The sequence below is a fragment of the Motacilla alba genome, chromosome 1A (genome assembly GCF_015832195.1).
Source record: "Motacilla alba alba isolate MOTALB_02 chromosome 1A, Motacilla_alba_V1.0_pri, whole genome shotgun sequence".
Taxonomy (NCBI): domain Eukaryota; kingdom Metazoa; phylum Chordata; class Aves; order Passeriformes; family Motacillidae; genus Motacilla; species Motacilla alba.
The window spans coordinates 49,645,300-49,663,364 of NC_052031.1; the positions used below are offsets into that span (position 1 = coordinate 49,645,300).

Sequence of the window (18,065 nt, forward strand, 5' to 3'; positions counted from 1 at the left end):
CACTGGCGAATCCCGGCTGCTTCCTTCCCCTTACAGGCGGGCCGTGGCAGGCACCTGGCGCCGAGGCACCTGCGGCGGCCGCCCGGGCAGAGGAGGCGCTCCGGGTTCCAGCCGCAGCGCCGCTCCCGCCGCCTCGCCGTGCCGCTCGCCGCTTCCCCGACCGCCGGGGGCCGCGTTCCTGCGGAAAACGCCCGAAAACGCCGCGGCCCGGCGGCGGCGGGCAGCGCTCCCTCGCGGCGCTACCCCCGGCGGGAGGCGGGCCGGAGGCGGCGCGGCCGGGGCGGGAACCGCCTGAGGCGCCGCTCCCGCCTCCTTCGCTCCCTCCCCTCCTCACCCCCCGCTCCCGCCCCCTCGCGCGCGCGCCGGGGAAAACGTTGCGCAGGTTCTAAAGCGGCGGCGGGGGCGCGGCCGCGCGCGAGGGGGCGTGTGAGGGGGAGCGGCGGGGAACGGCCGCCACCGGCACAGCCTCGGCCCGCCGGCCCGCCCGCCCGCCGCATGGAGCTGTCGGCCATCGGCGAGCAGGTGTTCGCCGTGGAGAGCATCCGCAAGAAGCGCGTGCGGAAGGTGGGCAGCGGCGGAGCGGAGCGGAGCGGGGCGGGGGGAGCGCACCGGGACACCCCCGGCCCCTCCCGCCGCTCACCGGGAGGGGGGAGGCGCGGTGGGCGCGCACGCGGCCGCCCGGGCCCCGTCGCTATCCCCCGGTCCTCGTCCCCTCACACCCGCGGGCGTCACCGGCACCTGCCCGAGGCTGGCGGGCGGGGGACGCACGTGTTGCCCGTGAGGTGTGCGGGGCGGAGGGGGGGCTGTCGCTGCTGGGGTTCAGCCTCTCTGCAGGATGAATGCTGGTGACACCAAACGGGAGAGCCCAAACCGGAGAGGGTTTGGGAAAGCTCCCGTGACTCAGTTTCCCCAGCCGCGGAAGCGCTCCCGTCCCCGCAGAGTGTTGCAAGGATTAACCTGTAAGCATGCAGTGTGTAGAGATCCTCCGGTGGAAAGTTCCTTATAGGGCAGTGTTTTCCAACCTTGGGAAGCTGATGAGCCCCCTAAGAAGAAAATGAAACTGGTTCTCTGCCTCGAGTACCTGAGTGCTTTTCTTGCTCTGCTCTCCTGTAAAGGCGTTTGCGGCTGCAGCAGCGGCTCTTGGAGAGTGGTCGTCCTGCATGCACAAAGGCCTTTGCCGTGCTTTGGGCAGTGCTTAACAAGTCCCTTAGTACAACATTAAATATTTTGATAGTTGTTCACGTTGCTTGCGGAGCCCTTGAATACAGTTTCCAATCACTACTTTTTTTTTTTTTTTTTTTTTTAAATCTTGTACTTAGTGAAAAAAAAAAGGATAGCTCTGAACTTCAGCTGTGAGCTGCTGATTTCTTGGGTTGAAAGAATGAGTGCCTGTGAAGGATGGAAGAGTGTTTGAGTAGAACATGTAGCAAATGGAAAAGAACGTGCCAGAGACGCTTCATAGGTTCTTACATACTGTGTTTCTTCTCTCTGCTTAAAAAAAAAAAATCATCTAACATTTGCTCCTGGCATACATCTCCTTCCTGCATTTATGTGTGCTGACTTCTTGTAGGTTTGCCTGTGAATGTCTGGATGGTTTGGTCTTGCTCTCTGGTTGGCTTTTAGTGTTCTGCCTGCAAGCCTTCTGCAAAGCTATGCTCTAAGCTGATGGTAGTACAAGCATGCTTAAACACCCCTGCGTGCCCAATTTTTTTGAGAAAAATGTATAGCAAGTGTAGTTGAATTGAGAAGTGGCTATGTTTGGAAAATAAAGTGATGGGAAACAAGCTTTTTGGTTGCAGAGTTGAGTGTGTTGATTGGTTGCATCTCATACTGTAGCCCATATTTGGTTCCATAGTTCACCTGTTTTCTTCTGCCTTTTTCCACCCTCAGGGTAAAGTAGAATACTTGGTGAAGTGGAAAGGATGGCCCCCAAAGTAAGTTGTGTTTACTCGTCTGTTTTTTCTTTAATATTCCATAATAGCTTGCACTGTGTCTCTGCAATTGAGCGTTTCATTCATAATGGGTAATGGTTTGTCCCTCATTTCAACAACAATAAACAAAACCAAAGAGCCACAAACCAAACCCAAATCTGTTTGTGAATTGGCAGCTAAGGAATACAAACTGTGTGGCAGTCTATTCTGACTGGGTTTTGCTACCACTGAAATATTTCATTGAGATGCTTTCTAGATACAAATGTTTTTAAATTCCTTATGAGTTCAACAAAGAACCCAGATTCTTCTGGAATTGGAATAGCTCCTGCTTTTCTGAGTCAGCACCAAGAGGACCCCACTTTATTTTTAGAGCTGTCTGCAATCTTTTAAAATAGAAAACGTGTTGATGGTCTTGTCTTCCTCTCCTACTGCTTTGCCTCTGCAATTCACCAATGGAAAGGGGCAATGCTTCAGATTTATCGATTGTAGCCAAATGCAGGTGATCTTTGTCCCTTGAAAATTACCGCCATGCCTTCATTTCCTTGTCTGAAACCTCCTGTTACTTTGAGTGCCTTTTCTGCTTTTGCTTTGGTTGCTCCATTGCAAAAAGGAAGAAAAGTTTGGGGTTTTTTCGGCATTGCTGCGCACTGTTTACAGACACTTTTCTCATTAAAATGCAGCTGCTCCTGAAGAAGAGTGATTTCTCTGTGCTTAAGCAGTCTGTGAAATGCTTTGAGATGAAAAGGATTAGGCAGCTGGAGAATATTACTATGTCAGCTAGCAGTCTAGTAGAACAGCCTCCTGGCCAACCCATATGGGGCCCTGTCTCTGCTTTTCTGTTTGTGCCTGTGTGTGTAAATACACGATGTGTGTGGGTACAGCAGTGTTACACACGCCGTTGCTCTGTGTGTTGCTAAGCAAAGGGAGCCGCCTGTTTTGGGCTCGTCCTCGCAGCTGCAGAGTGGGGCCCGCCAGGATGGTTCTATCAGGCTGTACCTGGTGTCCAAGAAGCTGAAATGTGTTCTTGGATGCCTAATTGTCATGCCTAATCCTTGTCATTATGGGCCGTGTGTGAAGATAAGCAGCTTCCCCTCTCTGGTGGTGGTGGGAGAGGGTGACTTTATTCTTGAGAGTTCTGCTGTCTGAGTGTACCCTTGTGCACTTGTTGAGTGCCAGCTGTCATGCAGCATGGGTCACTTGTTGGACTGCTTCAGCCTCAAAGCCAAGTCTTACTTAATCACCGATAGAGGGTGGGAAATGTATTTGGAGCCTGCGAGACCTCATCCCCTCTTGGCCAGAATATTGATGTTTATCCCATTCTCCTTTCAACAAACACTTTTTTAAAGCCCCTTGCCAAGAAGGTGGGCCGAGGCATGGCGTAATGTATCTAGGAGAGAGCAGGCCTTATTCTTAACTGCCGCCTTTCCTTGTCCTGCGCCTTGGAATACAGGGGGAGACAGAAATACTTTTGGGAATTTAAAGCACAGTTCCCCTGGGAGCAAGGTGATGTCAGAGTTCTCTTGTTTTGATGTACGGCATGTCAAAGACTGTTGATTATTTTTTTTCCTTCCTCCTGCCTGCCTCCACTTTAACTGTTGCCTCAGTGGTTTGAATTACTTAAACTCAAGATGCTCAGAGCATTGGAGTCACTTTCATCCCACTAGCAGTCTCTGTTCCTTGTTTCTAAACATACATATGTCTGTGATGGCATGCAGCACCACAAGCTGTTTGTATCTTTGTGTTTGTTTCCTCATTCCACATCATTCCTTTCCCTAATTACCAACCTTGTTGCATTGCTTTTTGTAATCTCTGTACCTCTTTCCCCATCATTCCCATTGGAAGCATCATGAAAGGAAATAAGGATAGGTCAGCAGCTTGCTGCTTTCACATGCAATTCACATTTCACTTTTTTTTCCCCTCTTCTTAATAAAAAATTCTTATTCATGCCCTACACCTCAGATTTATGGATTGCACTGCTGGAGTCAGGGAATGGAGGAGTGACAATCTGATTCTATCTGCAAGCTTGTTTACAACTTGTGTTGGAGTTAAAAGGAGGGGGAAGAGGAGGAGTAGGAGGAGGGGGAAGGAAGATCATATGATCTGTGTTTTCCAGAGTGCCTGCTCTCTGCAGTTTGCTGCAGCCCAGGCTGTGTGTACCCATATATAAAGCTCCGTGTGCGCGCGCGCGTGGCAAACTCAACCATGTTTTTTTTTTATATGCAGTGTTTTGCCACTGCAGCGAAGCCAGAATCTGAGCTGCAGAGAAGGCAACACCCGCCAGGGTGTTTTTTTTAAGCAAATCTCTTTTCTTCTCCTGCCTATGAAAAGCAATCCAATGATGTTTTTTTCCCCTTGTGGTGTTATTTTTCTTAAATTTGTAGGATGAGTGCCAGAATTCCTGCAGCTGGGAGGAAACCTTCCTCTTTTCAAGCAGTATCTTGGCTTTGACAGCTCACAGTCAGGTTGCTGCAGGAGGCATGAGCAAAGGAGGGAGGGAGAGAGGGAGGGATCAGCTCATTATGAAGACATGTCTGTTCTTAACTCTCTGATGTACAGTGCACCTTGGGATAGCTGAATGTCATATTTTTGTTTCTCCCTTTTGTAAAAGAATTTTATTTTCATTTCTAGACCCATCCTCCAGTATTGTTCCTGTATTACAGTACTTTTCTTCTCTCTAATGGAGAGATAAAAGGGAAAAAAACATTCCCAAACCACCTCCCATGTGTGCCCTGTGTACCTCGTGTCCTCACATGCAGTTTGTGCTTCATCCAGAAATGTAAACATCCTAAAATGCTTTCTTGCTGTTTAAGGCACTGATACAAATGCACCCTTTTGCACCTGCATGTGACTTCTCTCTGGTCCTCCTCCCCGGGGGCCTGGGATGAGCTCTGACTCCAGGCCTGGATCCCACATTTCAGGAAAGTTAGGCATTTGAGGATTCAGATGTGCTTAGAGTTTGTATGCCTTAGAGTTTGTATGGTAGAGACAAAACACCCACCTTTTCTGGGCAAGCATGACCCCTAAGAAGTAAACATGCCCCAAGGACCACTTTGTGATTCTTTCAGCTTCCACAGTGGGAGCATTTTGGCTGCTTCTCCCTAGTGTTAAGTGCATCTGTGCTCTTTGGGAACCAGTTTTGGAGTTGCCTGCTAGATGGGTTCAGTCCTTTCCTGAGCATCTGATTCCTGTCGCGGCTGTCTGGCTGTCGAGGAGGGAGCTGGGGCAGTGAGTGACGCTGTTCCCAGGCTGCTTCGGGAGCATGAAGCCTGTTCGGAGGAGTGTTGGTGGCCCTGCCCGCCGTGCGGTTGGGGTACTTCGAATCGATGAGTTCCGCTCGATAGGAACAACCTGTAGGGGGAGCCGAGCAGGAGGAGGAGGCGTTGGCTAGTGGCCATCAGCTTGCCCCAGGGCCCAGCTCCCAACATGTTTGGTCGAACGGCATCAGTGGAAAAAATTAAATTCTTAAATGAATCCTTTCAGCTTCAGTGATTAGAAGTAATTAATAATGTAGGTGAGAAAGCATACTTACTCTTCGAGCACTCTAAATTAAGAGAGACCTATTTTTCAGAAAGATGTATCAGACCGTGCCTCATTGTTCCATGGGGTTTGTGGGATTTGAGGGAGTGCTGCAGATGAGACCTGTTTAGGCGTGGACTTAAAAACAGTTTGTGAGTGTCTGCACAGGCTTTGCAGACAGTGTGGAGGGGGCCCTGGGGAGGAAAGTCTTCCCTGTTTTCGTACAAAGAGCCGCTTGATGCTTGGCCCTGCCTGTTTTGGGAAGGGGAAGTTGTGTCAGTGGGAAGCTGGGGAGGGAATGGCTGGGATTCCTCAGAGTTCTTGCAATGTTGTGACAGGCCCCACCGACCCTTGTGAAGAGAGTATCCAGGGCTGCAGCACACTGGTAGCAGGCCTGCAGAGAGAATGTTTCATTAAAATGTTATTTACTTTTTATTCCTTATGTTTTTCTTCAGATACAGCACATGGGAGCCAGAGGATCATATCTTGGATCCTCGCCTGGTAGTGGCTTATGAAGAAAAGTAAGGACACATGTTCTTTCTCTCCCTGGACACAGGAAAAGAAATAGTGTCTTTATTTCATTGTATGCATAAAGTGCCCCCGTTGTCCCTACTGCAGGCAAAGATGAGATGTATAGCAATGAATCCTGCTTGATTTTTGTACCCTGGAGTTGACTGAGACGGAGAAGACAGGGTTAAAGCAGCTTTGATTGGCACTGTTCAGGAAATGAGGCCAAGAACAGGCAGCACTGAGCCAGAGAACAATCAGACTCAGGTTTTAATCGGGTCCAGAGCTGGACTGGAGTGGATGTGAGGTGGGAAGTTTCTCTAACCCATCCTTGATTAGCTGTGTCAGAGAAATTCCCCTATTGCAAGGTTTTCACTCCTACAGGAAGCAATTCTGGGATGTTTTCCAAGCTCACACTGGTCACCATTGGGTTTTATTGAAGGAAATGGAGGGGGCTATGCTGCAAAAAGATTGAAGTCCCAGCTAAGTTTTATGCTGTGGTATTTAGTACTCAGTTTGATTTGTATTCCTCTTTCACAGGGAAGAGAGAGACCGTGCATCAGGGTACAGGAAAAGAGGCCCCAAACCAAAGCGCCTCCTACTGCAGGTAGCCTCTTGCTCTTCTGTGTATTTCTAACTCCTTAGCTGCTGTGCTGCTCCCCTGCTCTCAGTGAGGTGGAAACTGTCTGTTTGCTGTTGCATGGACAAAACTGGAGGTAACAAGTTAACATACTAACATGAAATCAGTGTTTAGGCAGATAGTTTTAACCTGTTAGCTGAAGAGCTAGCTAATTTGTCTTTTAAAAAGCAAAACAAAATAAAACAACAGCTCTTTCTCTCTGAACTAGGATTTTACTAAGTGTGGGCCTGGGTAGTTGCAGGTTACCTGGTTTGTGTGTTCTTTTAATTTCATGTTGAGCTTGGATTTTCCATTAAGTCAAAGGTATCCCATAGCTGGAAGCAGAGTTTCAGCATGCTTTTACTGTTGCCAAGCAAAGCAGCCAATCCTAGGAAGCAGATATTAGGAAGAGCTTAGAAGGCACTTGAAGAGAGGAGAGAAAAGGTCTTGTAGAAGCAGCACACCTTATCCTAGCTCATGTAGAGGTTCAGAGACTGAACAAAGAATATTTTCCTGGTTCCCAGTGGGGAGCCCTCACTGCATGATCAGATGTCTGCTCTGACCCTTGCTGCATTGGTGTCTTGGCAGCGGCTGTATGGCATGGACTTGAGGAGTGCTCACAAGGGAAAGGAGAAGCTCTGCTTCTCTCTTGCACGGAGGTTTGGAGGAGGAGACAGTAGCCTGCCAGGGGCCAAGACAGGGCAGGCAGAGTTCCCTGAGAAGACTGGGGGTGCAGTCCTGCCATTCTCTCTCCGGAAGCAACGCAAAAACCAGAAGTACCTACGACTGTCAAGGAAGAAGTTCCCACGCATGGCGAGCCTGGAGAACAGAAACTGCAGGCATGAGTTCTTCCTGAATGATGCAGTGGGCCTAGAGGCCAGGCAGAGCCCTGAGGACTGGGAGGCCACGCAGCACACCAGCAAAGAAGGTAAGGCTAGTCACCCTTTGGTGAAGTTCTGGGGCATGTGAAGGATGTTCTGCGTCCTTCCACCTTGGTTACATCCTCCTGGGATTGTGGTTTAGATCAGGCCCATATTATGTTCCTCTTGTTTGCAGGTTTCTTTCTTGTTTGAAGAGCATAGATTAATTTTTTTTTGTCCTGTTGGCTCTGTGTAGTCTTAAATCCCTGATACCCCTCTCAGTGTTAGAAGATGTGCAGAAGATACTGCAAGTTTTCCTCCTCTTAAAATTTCCTCCCAGCAGAAGTGACACACAAGTGTGACAGATGAACTCTGCCTCTACTCTGTCCACATTATCCACATGTGCTCAGCCTGCTGCTTGGCTCAGAGGACTTTGGCTGGCAGTGGACAAGCTTGGACAGCGGCACTCCTCTCATGGTGCTGCTTTAAGAAGCATACAGGAATGTTGCTAGGAACTCACAATACACTCCCTGGCCCCTCCTTCCCTTTCCTCTCCGCACCCCTTTAAAGCCTCTTGCTGTAGAGCTTTGTGAGAAAGGGAGAGACAGATGAAGTGGGGATGGTGAGGATGGTAACTCCTGCCTGATCCCACTGAGTAGGCAGCATGAGTGAAGGCATGGGAGATGTCCAAGCACATTTGGCATTTTGGGGAAGGATACCAGTATCTTGTGCAGGAGGGTTGTGGGATGTGTGTGTTGCTCTCAGTTACCAGGGAAACTCTATCCCTGCATTATTAGAGCTTCTGAAGGCGTAGCTTTCCTGAGGAGTGGAAAACTGGGGCTTGTGCTGCTTGTAGTAGCTAAGGGAATCCTGTTACTCCTTGCTAGGAGTAGCTGTTAACCAGGCTGGATCAGGCAGGGGGAGGCTTGTGTACTGGGAATCAGCGCTATTCCCTCCTTTCTGAGAGAGACTGGAATGCTGCTCAGAATCCAGGGAGGCAGCAATGGGAGTAGCTGTGGAGGAACCCTGTGTTACATCCTGGCAGTGAGGAAATGTCTGGGGCTGTTCTCCCCAGAAGTGTGTGGCACTAAAGCACTCGGGGATCAGAAGAGTGAGTGGCACTACAGAATTGTAAAACCGTTTTTGTTCTCCCCTTGACACACGGCCTGTATGTAATCCCAGTTACTGTTGGGGGAAATTGGACTCTTTCTGGGGGGAAAGTAGATACCCCTGGTGTTTGAGACAGAAGCCGGGAAATACACTCTAAAGGGGGTCTCGTTCTTTGCCCAGGTTGGGACAACAAGGTGCTTAGTGAACAGGTAGAGTGACAGGGAGAGGGTGTGTTTTCCTTCCTCTCTTTTTACATGGCAATCTCTGGGGCTGTGGGGAAGTTAGCCTTTGGGTGGCAGTGGGGCTAATAATTATTCTTATAGTGAGAAAGTGCAGGGGTACTTGGGTTTCTTGTATGGAGCTGTCTGGGAGCAAAGGAGGCATATGAGAAAGGAAGAGCAGCTTCTCCGTGGAGCGCTACTGAGGGATTTTTGAGAGCATCACACCCAGGCTGCGTTGCAGGTGCAGTACAAGGCATTTGTACTCCATTTTGTCTCCCTTTGACTCCCCTAGGAGTATCTGAAGAGTGTGTAAGAGATTTTAATTTTTGCCTTTTCAGCAAGGTAGGGCGTTTAGAAGACAGTGAGCTCGAACCAGGGTGAGCATGCTTTGCTGACACAAAACCAAATTAGGGGCTGAGATGGGATGAGGGATATGGGGGAATTGTGGATGCCTAGATGAACTCTGTGGTTTTACAGGGTCTTTTGGCCTCTGCATAGGCTGCTCTGATACTACTATCTGTTTGGACACCTGATCCTCCATTTTCCTTTAGCCTCTGAGGGTAGGGCTTGCACATGTTCCTTCTTGCTCTGTACATGCAGATTCAGTACAGGCTGATTTCACCTACGATTTGACAGAAAGGAGACCCTTTTTCCATCCTTCCTTTCCCTCTCCCCTTCCTCCTTTCTTCTGTTTCACTAACATGCTCTTATGTGCCTTTCCTTCTGCAGCAGATGTGGATGCCAGTCTCCCTTGGATCCCCACTGTGCCCCCCAGCGAAGTGACAGTGACAGACATCACGGCAAACTCCATCACAGTCACTTTCAGAGAAGCACAAGTGGCTGAGGGCTTCTTTCGAGACCGGAGTGCGCAGTTCTGAATCTCTGTTTGCAGTGCTCCCCAAAAACCAGTGCTTTTAGGGTGGGGCTAGGGAAGGCTTACGTTATCCCTTAAGAGAAAAAAAATCAAAATATCTCCTCTTCAAATGTTTACAGAGACCCTTTTTTCCCTCCTTTTTCCTCTTTCAGATACGCAAAAAAGGGCAGTGTAGGGGGTGTGTATTTGTCATTGCTTTGTCCAGCTGAAAAACTGACAGCCCTTTCCCTGGCAAAGACTCCCCTCCTTGATGTGAAAGCAGCAAGCTGAAGAATTTGCCTTTTATCCTGTTAAGTGGCAGCAGCTGCATTTGTGGGGAGAGGGCATGTGGAGGTGGAAAGAGAGCTGGATCTCTAGCCTGCCGCCTTGTTCTGCAATTGATATCCCTTGGATAAAGATATATCTCTGTACATTGCTCTTCCCACCTTCCTCCTCCCTCTCTTCCTGCAGCAGTAAGAGGCGATGGATCCTACCTGTGTAGATAACTCCAGCCTGTTAAGACTTTCCCTCCAGTGCTGTTTTCCCTGTGGCCTGCTGTCAGGACTTCAGAAGCATATTTGCCTGTCTGTGGTAAGTCAGTCTTTGCAGCATGGGTCCATATAGAGAGCAGAGCTTTCTCCCTTTGATTGTTGATCATGCAGAAAGACTGCAATGCATCTCTGAAATCCAAACTGGTGACATAAATTTAATTTGCCCTCATTAGAAGCTCAGAAAGCCAGCATAGTTGAGACATACCATTCTCTATATGCTAAACAGGATTTGCAGGCTTGGCTCTGCTGCGTGAGGAATGCGTTATGGAAAGCGGGGTCTTCTTACCCTTTGCCAAATTCAGTATTAATAACAAATCCTGCCCTGAATCTGTGGTAATAAGTTCGTTGAAAACTGACTCCTCTCCCCTGGGAGGAGGGACTAATCGGACAACTGAAGCATTGCCTGGCACTGCAGAGATATCCAAGATACTGGCAGAGGCCCAGGACATGGGAATTGGACAGAACTGAGCTAGAAATGGACCTTGATTAGCAGCAAATTCTGTTCTTGGATTCCATAGAGAGATCCAAAATAAACAGCATGTAGGGAAGGCATGTATTAGATCTGAGGAGGGGAAAAATTCCTAATTCTTAGCAATGAGAATTGCTAAGAGATTGTGCTGAGATTGAATGAGATTGTGCTGCCTGAGTGATACTCTTCCATGACTTCAGTATCCTCACGTTATCTGTGATCCTGTACTGCTTTACTGATAGGAGCTTCCCCTTGAAAGGCTTAAAAATCTTTGCCAAGGAAAGTGGTCTGCATTTCAATAGACCTGCCTGATCTTGCACTTAAAAATGCCTTGTGCTGGACTGCCTGTGACACTTTGAGGTTTTTAAAGAATTGCTGTATTTTGAGTTGGTAGATTAGTATAGCATCTGTTCTTGCACATGCATGTTCTCTTCCATTTTTAAAAGCAAATTTTATTCAAATAACCTAATTTTTTTAATATAGACCTTTTCCAACAGAAAGCAAGGAAAGTAAGATAGTCTAAAGTGGGAATTGCGGGACAGAGTGCTGCAGGGTAATATTGGCTACTGTCATGATTATGTACTCAAATACTGTGTTTCCTTACTCCACCCCACCTGAAGCATCTCTTATCTCATGGCTAAGAAGCCATGGGCCTTCTTAGCTCTGAGATAGACACCTGTGGAAATCCTCAATGTGTTTGTTTGAGGGGCTTGGCTCCTGGCCTGCAGAATTTGGGAGCTCTAGGGTTTCTGGTCCTCCAAACATTTGCTTATTACAAAGTGCTTGGACTGCCACTGTGGGTTTTTACTAGAACCAATTTTTACCTCATTTAGGATATGGCAGCTCAGTGTAGATTTAGGATTTCCTCTTCCATCTCAGAGCTGTTGGAGCAGGTCTGTCTTTCATGCCATCAGAGCAGTTTCAGGATCACTGGGAAGATCTTGAATTTCTGGACTGACCTTTTGTCTGTCAAAGAAGTAAGATGGGAGTTTTATTATGGAGAAATCTGAGAGGGTGAGAAGTGAAAGCTGGGGGGGAATTATGTGGTGGGAGGAAGAGTGAGTGAGAAAGAAGCTTGCAATAGCTAGCAAGGGCAAGCTGATGAGGTAAGCATGCAGGCGCAGGATGTTTGTTGAACGTGGGTGTCCAGAGTGAGGTTTCTGTGTCTGGAGTTGCACCCTTTTTTGCAGGATGTGGGGTCAGACGGCGTTGTTACCATCACCCACACACCCCCTCTTCCTGACACCTGTCAAATATGCTGAATACCTGCACCTCTCTTCTGCTGTGACCGGTGGACACACCACATGGCACAATCCACTCTTGTGGGCTTGAGCAGGTCAGGTAGTGATGGTTGCAGAAGTGTAGTGTTTGAGCTTATTTTAAAAAAAGTCTTGAACTGCAGCTCATCCTGCTGAATCTTCATGGCATTTATAGGATCTGTTTTCTTTATTCTAATGCAGCAACTGCTGCCTTTGTCACGTCTTCATCTCAGTGCACAAATGCACCAAAAAAAGCTTCCCATTTACTAAGTTCCTGGCTTTGGCTGACATTGGAAGCAATATCAATCCTGCAGCAGGAAAGAGCTTGTCCTAATAAACTGTATTTCCATCCTCTGCTTTTCTCTCCACTCTCCACCTGACACTTCTCAACACTTTGTTTTGGCATTTTTCTTTAAATGTATTTTCTTTCTCTTGCAGTGGAGTTTTCAAAGACCTGTGGTGGTCTTTCAAAGAGGATCCACCCACAGCTTCATATCTTAATCATTTTTTTGGATCAGGCTATCTAGTGTTCTGCTGGTGACTAATCATCTTGCTACACAAAGTGTAGAACAAAGTATCTGGCTGCCATGCTGCTTTGTGTCAATGAGGAGCTAACCATAATGGGGTTAAGACACAACAAGCTGCATGTGTGTGGGTTTGGAGGGGAGGGTGTGAAGAGGAGTTTGTGGTAGGAAACTAAGCAGTTACTTCGTTGGCGTGGACTTTTTTTCTATTCATGAATTCTTGTTTATCTCAAAGAACTTTTCAAGGAGATTTTTCTCCTGATCTTTTTAAAATGTGGCTCTGTTCCATATTGTCTGCTGACATATCACTGTAAACTTCCTTGGTAGAGCTAGTCTTCAGGGACTTTAAAATGAGCTTTATTCCACCTCTGCAGGTGTAGAGAGAGTTTTACTAGTGATGGAAAGACAGGTTGTCTGGGTTTGTCTCTTCTCCCCAGTACTGTCCACCTGCCAGTTCAACCCAAAACCTGGCAGTTGAATTGGGACCTCCTGTGCTAACATATCATGAAAATCAGATTCTGTATTTGGATCTTTGTTAAGCATTCTGTTTGATTACAGGAGCCAGAATAGCATCCGGCTGAAGCTGAGTTTAATAATTCTATTTGAAGCACAAGCCGAGAATAGAAATGGGCTAACTCTCCCATACCTTGTTTGGCTCCATGGTTGTAAACAAGAAAAATAAACTTCAGCCAGTGGAAATTAGTGAACTGTACACAAGAAACAACCTTCTCAGAGAACTGCTCTAATAGTAATTCTTAGAACTGTTTCCATGTGAAAATTTACCAGCAGTATTGGGGGACAGAAATGTTTATTTTATAGATCTTGCAGTGAACTCACTGTATGTGTGATAGACCTGAGGGACTTCATGAGACTGGAAAGCCTTTTTTGTTAACACTGTGTTAAAAAAAAATCTATGTGGAAAGAACTGCCTCTGTTCCTGGATGGTTATAAACTAGATGCTATTGCTCTGATATACAAGTGATGCCTTGGAACAGCAAGTTTTAACACGTAAATTGTGGCATTAAGTAGCCTCCTGCATGCTCCTTATTGTCTTGTGTTTGCTTGGGGGCCCTTCTGCTTGTGAAGTCAGACTAAGGTGATTTTTTTTCCTCTTTATCTTATTTTTTTTCAAAGCAAGACCAGGATATTATTGTGAGAACACTCAAAAGCAGTTCCATTTACCAAAATAAGCCCAAATTTGTTAGTGAATTGACTCTTGTTTGTGTCAGAGCTCAGACATAGAGAAGCTTATTGAGAAATGAATGGCTTTTTTTGTTATTAGTGTTGTGAAACTGTCCAGAATTGTTCTTCTGGTGTTTTGTGACTGGATGTATAATATTGTTTGTTCACCTCACAGGGGGCCCTCGGTCCCAGTACTGTTTCATGCTGTACGCCAGCTAGTGCTGCTTGATGGTTTCACTGGAATAGAGTGGGGAGGCTTCACACAGGTCAAAAAATAGGCAGGGTAGCTCAGGCAAGTCCCTCCAAGGTAGCCACAACAGAGGGTGGGGTGTAGAAGACAGTGGGGGCTGCCAGCCACATCTGTGTATTAAGCAAAGCAAAGTCTACCATCACCTCTCCACCTCTTCCTCTCCTCTCAAGCTTTGAGCTTTTGTTTTCAGAAGTAGGGAAAGTACAAAAACCTCCTTTTCTAAAGCAAATTGGTATTTACCCATCTTCTGTTCCTCCTTGGCTTACCTGCAGCCTAGGAAGAAGAGGGCAGTGGGCCTTTCATGGGAAATTAATAATAAATGCTGGTCAGGGATGGGAGGGACAGAGTTGCCTTGGAACTGCTCTCACTAGGTGGTTGAGGAGGACCTTTGGGTCAGTTGGCAGTTGAGAGAGAAGGTGTGTTATAAGCAAAGAACTTGTAGTTGAACTGATCCCTTGCATCTGTGAGTGGAGTTCTGAATGGGCCTGCAGAGGGGTGAGTGCTGTATTTATGTATCAGTCTTCTGCCATTTGGAAATGCGAGGGAGATGTGTACGTTGACAACTTGCATGGGGTAATTTCTACATGAAAACGTATAGCATTGGAATACATTGCTTTTGCCATGCCTGTTTAAAGGTTTTCCCCAAGGGCATGATAAACTTTTTGGAGAAAATAGCTTATGATCAACAGGCCACAATGTCCTGTGTCTGAACTTACTGTCTTCACAGAGAAAGTGTGAGCTTCTGGGTGTCAAGCCACCTGGATTCCACACAAAAGTGGTCAAGATAGGAAGGCTTATAAAACAGCCCCAGGACAACTGGAAGGAGAGAGAAGCAATCACTTAAAATGGAATTCAGACCCTTCAGATCCTTTCCTGTAACTAGCACTTGCTGTAGAGATTACCCCTTTTTCTCTTCCACCTCTTTCTCTTTCTCCCTTAACTTCTTGAAGTTCAGGGAGCATGCAGGAGATGATCCCTAATTAACCATGAATAGTTGAGGTACAGGGCTCCATGAGAGCATTTGGGGCTGCTGTGGATTGCTACAAAGTTGGGATGGGGTAGAATTCTTAAGAATTGCAACCTCCATTACAGCTTATCTCATAACTGAAGTATCAAAGTTTTGGCTGGGAGGGGAATTTTAGAGGAGGAGGAGGTGGAAAAACTTTTTTTGTTATTATTGTTGGTTTTTAACCAGAAAATATAGCGTCAGCACAAAGAAGCTTTTTGCAAATCTGTCAAAATGTTAAGCAGCTTTTTTTTTTGCTTTTAAATTTGAAGTATGTTTTGAAGCACTTTGGAAATGCAAAGCACTAGGAGTGCTAAGTACTCCTTATCGTCTGTCTAAAAGTGGCATTTGAAAAGTAAAAGATGTATCTGTTTCAGGCCGCTGGCTGCTCCTTCTCGTTTTTCCAGAGCTGCCACCCAGCCCTTTGCCTCCCTCCCATGGGGGAGAGTGTACTCCACCATGCCAGGAGCAGAGGGTTCCCTAAGGGAGAAGAGGAGACTTGCTAACATCCCTTGCTTGCCTTTGGGGTGCAGGTTGGCCTCCTCCCTCCCCACCTCCTTTGATCGAGAAAAGGGAAAAACGAAGTTGAGTTTCAGTTTGAGTGGTCCCAGTCTGGAACTCTGACTGTTTCTTCCAGCTCCGGAGACATCTTTATAGAGTTTCCTGTCTGAAAAATTGCACCTTATTAGCTTAATTGAGGAACGAGGGGATGTCTGTCCTTCTGCAGGGAGTGGGGAAGAGGAAGGGAGGGTGAACCAGGAGCTGTCTTCGGTAGTTGCCGGATTTTTCCAGAGGCTGTTTCCTCACCTCATCTCCAACAGAACAGCAACAACAAAAGAACTGAAATAATTTAGATGAAGCTTTTGTTCTGTGTATCTCAAGAGCCTTTTAAGCAGGCTAAGGGCAGAGATCCTTTTTCCCTCACCTAGTCAGCTCTACAGCATGGGTGTCAACACCCCAGATCTCTCGATGGGTTTTCAGCACCAACCTTTTCCCTCGGTGTACGCACATCGTTAGAACGCTTTTGCACACTGACTCGCCTAATTTGGTGTGCTCCCTTTCTGTTGCAGGGGGAAGATGGGGAACAATGTGGTCAGTTAGACGGGAGGGTCCCTGATTATTTTTGTCCCTGTCTCTTCAGTTGTTGCTGTTGTTCCCGTCAGCACGCTAGAGTATTGGAGTCTTTGCACACAGAAAGCTTCCTTTTGCACAGAATGAGCTTCTAGCTTTTGTACAGACTAAATGAATGTATTTGGGGAGGGGGGGAAATAGGGAGTAAACCGATTCCAAACAAACCAATCAGAGTATAATGCCTTTTCTTAGCAAGTATGTGCTGTAAAAGGAGATTGTAATAGCAAAGGGAGGGCAGGCTCAAGTATAATTTGACACAAAGTGTGGTTTTATTTTTGTACTGATATGGATAAGAGACTGTACAGCATCTATTTATTTAGATGATTTATGTGTTAAATGTTGCAAACAAAATTATTAAAATATTAAATATGAGAACTGACATTTACCTCATGTTCTATTTGTGTGGTCATTTACCCACCCCCCCCACCCCCCCCGTCCCTTGCTTTAATTCTACAGCTGAATTAGTTTCCAACAGTCACAACTATTGGTGTATAAACATGCAGTGCAGCTGGAAAAAAAATGGAGAACATGCACGTGTGTGTGAGGAAGATCAGTAAAGAAGGACTGATGAAGAATAGAGCCTGCAAAAGGCTGCTTCTGACATTACTCGTTACTTTGATTAGAGGAGGTCAAGTTTTTATTAATTTTTAACCCACTGGGTAAGTTAGAGCTGTCCAAGGCTGACCTGGGATGATTGGTCTTTGATGGATTATAATTTGAAGAGGAGAACGCTGATGGCAGGGTGGCTGTTGCTCTGGGTTTAGGGAGTTCTCTACATCCTTGCATGAGGCTCTGCCAGCACCAGGAGAGTACCAGTGTGCCCCACATCCTGCATCTCATTGGAGTGAAGAAAGTCTGAGGTGAGGCCTGGGCTGCCAGGCATGCTCTGCTGTGCTTGCCAGCAGGATAGCAGTTGTCCTTCAAGCCAAAGCCTCCAATGGTTTGGCCAGCAAGGCTTCCAAGGAACCTCTTCAGGAGCACAGCTGCTCCTGGGTACAGTTTGGCCCCTGGTTCACCCCAGGACTTAGCCATGGAGCTCGAGTCCTGAAACTGCTGATACTCCATGGAGGAAATCCTAAATGTCATTTAGTTCACTTGGGTGCCTGGCTTGCTCCTTCAAGGTGTGTCCTACTCCATCCCCTGTGGAGGGGGAGGCCAGGTGTTTATCAAGGTACCTGGCCAAGAGAATGGGGCTGTCTGAGATACCTCTAGTAGATGTGATGTGGGGGTGAGCCCTGCACCTGAATGCAGCTGTGGCATCAATCACAAAAGCAAGTGGAGCAAAAGCAGAGGCGGATGGGGTGCACTTCCTGACTCAGTCAGGGCTCAAGGCAGCAGGGTTAGGTCTTGCCTGTGTTACCAAAGGGCCGTCAGCGTGCTTGCCTTGAGCCAGGGAAGCTGGAGTGGAGTGATGGCATCAGAGCAGGACTCCAGCCAGCCACTTACTTTCTGGCAGCAGCTAGCAGGTCAGGTGAAGCTGTAAGAAACTGCAGTGCAGAGTTACGGGAAAGCTTGCTCTGGAGATTGTGTCTTCCTACCTCTGCCAAAGCTGCAGAGGCTGGCTGGTACTAGAAACAGCTTGTCCTTTTGCATGCATGTGTTGGCTGGATTAAAGGTTAATCTGAGCAGTCCTCCTTTTTCTAATAATCTGTTGCAATGCTGCCTCTCTGTTCCATGCAGTGCAGCCGACTTTCCTTGCACAGCTCTCCCCATTGGATGCCTGAGAACGAGGGCACTTGGCGAAAGGGAAAACCACAAGGGTTGAACAGTTCAATGTTCTCTGAGAAGCAGAAAGTGAAATGCAGCCTGTGTGACCCCTGTGATGGCAGTCACTTCCTGTCTGTTCAGTGCCACACAGCTTCCCTGCCCTTCACAGCATTTTGCTTGCCGAACGACTGCTTTTGAAACAAGAATGAAGGAATCTGGGGGACTTGTGTAATCATCCTGAACCAGTGGCAGCCTGGGCAGCTGGGCTTGCTTTGGGAACTCCTAGGCAGGCCCCAGGGATGTCATAGCATCCCACCAATGCACGGCACAAACCCCATGGGCCTTCTCTCTCTGCTGCATCAAAAAGTT

The 18,065-nt window shown here is 47.3% G+C and overlaps 1 protein-coding gene across 2 annotated transcripts; it reads left to right on the forward strand.

Moving 5' to 3' along the window:
• Positions 1-362: 362 nt before the first annotated feature.
• CBX7 (chromobox 7) lies at positions 363-16,379 on the forward strand. Of its 2 annotated transcripts, none has more exons than XM_038154319.1 (6): positions 363-564; positions 1,891-1,934; positions 5,903-5,968; positions 6,495-6,561; positions 7,162-7,501; positions 9,494-16,379. In XM_038154319.1, exons 1-6 carry the CDS (start codon positions 496-498, stop codon positions 9,640-9,642), a joined length of 735 nt encoding a protein of 244 aa, XP_038010247.1. In that variant the 5' UTR covers positions 363-495; the 3' UTR covers positions 9,643-16,379. The 2 variants fall into 2 exon arrangements, with proteins under 2 accessions (XP_038010247.1, XP_038010248.1); XM_038154320.1 differs by having other exon boundaries at positions 9,497-16,379.
• The last annotated feature ends 1,686 nt before the right edge of the window (positions 16,380-18,065 follow it).